This window comes from Gekko japonicus, unplaced genomic scaffold (genome assembly GCF_001447785.1).
Source record: "Gekko japonicus isolate JY-2015 unplaced genomic scaffold, Gekko_japonicus_V1.1 scaffold2412, whole genome shotgun sequence".
In the NCBI taxonomy this organism is placed as follows: domain Eukaryota; kingdom Metazoa; phylum Chordata; class Lepidosauria; order Squamata; family Gekkonidae; genus Gekko; species Gekko japonicus.
The window spans coordinates 122267-124998 of NW_015159786.1; the positions used below are offsets into that span (position 1 = coordinate 122267).

Here is a 2732-nt window from a genome sequence, read left to right on the forward strand (position 1 = left end):
TCTTAACCTTTAATTTATTTATTTTATTTATTTAGATTTATATTCTGCTCTCCCTGCGAACGGGCTCTGAGCGGATCACGTCATAACTGAATAAAAACACGACATTAATATATAGTGATATTTAAAATAATTCAACAATGCAGTTTTTATTTTATTTATTTCTCTGTTGGCTTCCAAGTAGTTCGGGCCACAGTGGGTGAGAGGAAGGAGATCCACAACTGGTTTTCCTGTGGTGTGTTTCTTTGTTTTGAAGGCAAACGTAGATGCCAAGGGAAGGGCTTTCGTTGGCTTAACCGAATCCACTCAGTGGAACGGACCACATGTGTCCTATGAGGACAGACAATGGGGCCCATTCCAGAGATCTTGGGAAGAGTCCTTCTGGCCCTACCTGTCGGTCACACGTTTCACGCTAATTCCCTGTGTCCTGGCAATTCCCCTTTGAGGCAGGGTGCCTGTGGCGTTTGTGTCCTTCCGCAGGAATTGCCTCCTAACGTTGTCGGTCCTTTGCTTGGAACTGTGTTGCTGATCCATCCTGTCCGCCCTCTAGTCCTCTGCTTCAAACCCCACCACCACCGTTTCTGTGACCCCCCTCACCCCCCGCCACAACAGACCCCGCGATAGTCCTCCGTGCCCTCATTGTTTAAAAAATCTGTTGTCTGAAATCAGGTGGGCGATGGCATTCACATCACGTTTGTTTTCCCTCTCTCCATTTCTTTCTTTCTTTCTTTCTTGTTGTGTTTCTGCTTTGTTCGTTTTGGTTTGAATGTTGACTCGGTGCCACGTCTGCTGAACTCTATATCATGCGCTTTGGTGGTCACTCAGCCTTCCCATCATTCATTGAGGCCAGGACCCGAGCTCACAGAGTCTGAAAAGAGCTATGTGGTAAGAGCACAGTTTCCCTGGGAAACACCCCCCCCATTCCATCGCTTGCCTTCCGTACGACGGAGGGCCCCCGTGGCCTGCTTTCTGGTGCGGCAGGAAGGGCCCGGTCAGGGGAAGGAAGGGTGCCTTGGGAAGCCAGTGTTGTGCAGTAGGGGGTCTTCCTTCTGGCCTCCCCTGGTGCTCGTTGTCCTGCTGCCCCTGGCGTGGCGGGGCCAAACGCACCCTAAAGGAGAGGCCTGCGGAGGCACCGGTGGCCGTCACAGCCTCGAGCGATTCTCTTGGGGGCTTCGCAGTTCCGTCCCTCCTTTCTGCCCACCAGACGGTTACGTTTCTTGCGTTTGAGATGCTCCTCGTGAGACCTGGGGAGTACCGGTAGCTTGGCACTGTTGGGGAGAGGAGCGAAAGGCATCCCCTCGCACCCCGAACAACTTTTCATCTCGAAGAAGGAGATGCAGAAATGGAATGTCGTTGAGGGAGAGCTTCAGTATTAGGGGTGGGGTGGGTTTTGTTTTGGCAGACGGTTGCATGCCTGAGATTGTTACTGAAATGGTGGCGTTTGTGATTTGGAAGCCCTGGCTAACTAACTGCAACCTCTTTTGCTGCTGCTCGGTTATACAAAACCCGGAACTAAACAGGAAATTCTTCTGTGTCTTGCCTGTTTTTCTTTCCATGCTTGCCACCCGGATTTCTTCTTCTTCTTCACTCCACTGCCTGGACTGTGTACCTGGATCTACAACTCTGTTTTCTTACTGGACTTTTGTGCTACGTCTGGATTGTCTCGTCTCTTACTGACTATTTCCCACCCCCCTCCCCTGTTGACTCTCCTCTGGCCGTGCCTTGCCTGTACCTCCCAGGAAACTGTTTGCAATGAGATCATAAACATTGCCGAAAAGTCCGTTCACTACTGCAGTGCCATTTCTCAGCCTCTGGCCTCTGGCCTCAAGCGGCCTTTTAATGACCATAAATCATCTCTCATCATTTCTCAGCAACCACAAGCCCTGCCTCTGGGAGCCAGCCCCGACAGGAGTCACACCCCACAGGATATGTAAGTCGCCTGGATTCCCCACCACCAGTACCCCGGCACCATGTTTAGAAGCTTGCAACTGTTGAGGTTTTGATGGATTATTCTCTCTCTCGATACGGGAGTCAGGGGGTTAAGATGGGCTTTAGCTTTACTGGTGTTCCTATGTGTAAAGGCTAAGTAGCCCCGGCAGGCCTGATCTTGTTGGCTCTCAGAAGCCAGAAAGCCAGTTTGGTGTAGTGGTTAAGTGCGCGGACTCTAATCTGGGAGAACCAGGTTTGATTCCCCACTCCTCCACTTGCACCTGGCTGGATGACCTTGGGTCAGTCACAAGCTCTGGCACAGCTGTCCTTGAAAAAGAGCCGTTTGTGTCAGAGTTCTCTCAGCCCCACCCACCTCACAGGGTGTCGGTTGTGGGGAGGGGGAGTTTGTAAGCCGCTCTGAGACTCCGAGTGAAAAGCGGGGTATAAATCCAATCTCTTCTCTCTTCTTCTTCTTCAGAAGCTAAGCAGGTTCGGTCCTGGTTAGTACTTGGGTGGGAGACCACCAAGGAAGTCCAGGGTTCCTACGCAGAGGGAGGCAAGGGCAGGCCGCCGGTGGTTGTCTCTTGCCTCGAAAACCCTGCGGAGTCAACCGCTAAGTCAGGACACTATTATTATTATTTATAAGCATGTTAAAGGGGGTCTGTTTGGGACTCCTCCTGAGCAGTGTCTCTCATTCCTGATAGGAAAGGCTCTGAAGACTCTGAGATGCTCTCCCAAGGGGTCTGTGTGTCCCCCCCCCCGAAGAACAGGCTTCTGGTGACACTTGATAAGCAGAGCTACTGATG

General features: G+C 51.5%; 1 protein-coding gene across 1 annotated transcript in view; it reads left to right on the forward strand.

The window, feature by feature from the left end:
* The window catches only part of SORBS1 (sorbin and SH3 domain containing 1), a gene marked incomplete at its 5' end in the record, with an annotated part of 108989 nt that overhangs the window by 94219 nt on the left and 12038 nt on the right, over positions 1-2732 (forward strand). Inside the window, 2 exons of the mRNA XM_015407162.1 lie at positions 823-882; positions 1737-1927. Of these exons, the coding sequence (XP_015262648.1) occupies positions 823-882; positions 1737-1927 (251 nt within the window). The remainder of the gene's footprint in view (positions 1-822; positions 883-1736; positions 1928-2732) is intronic.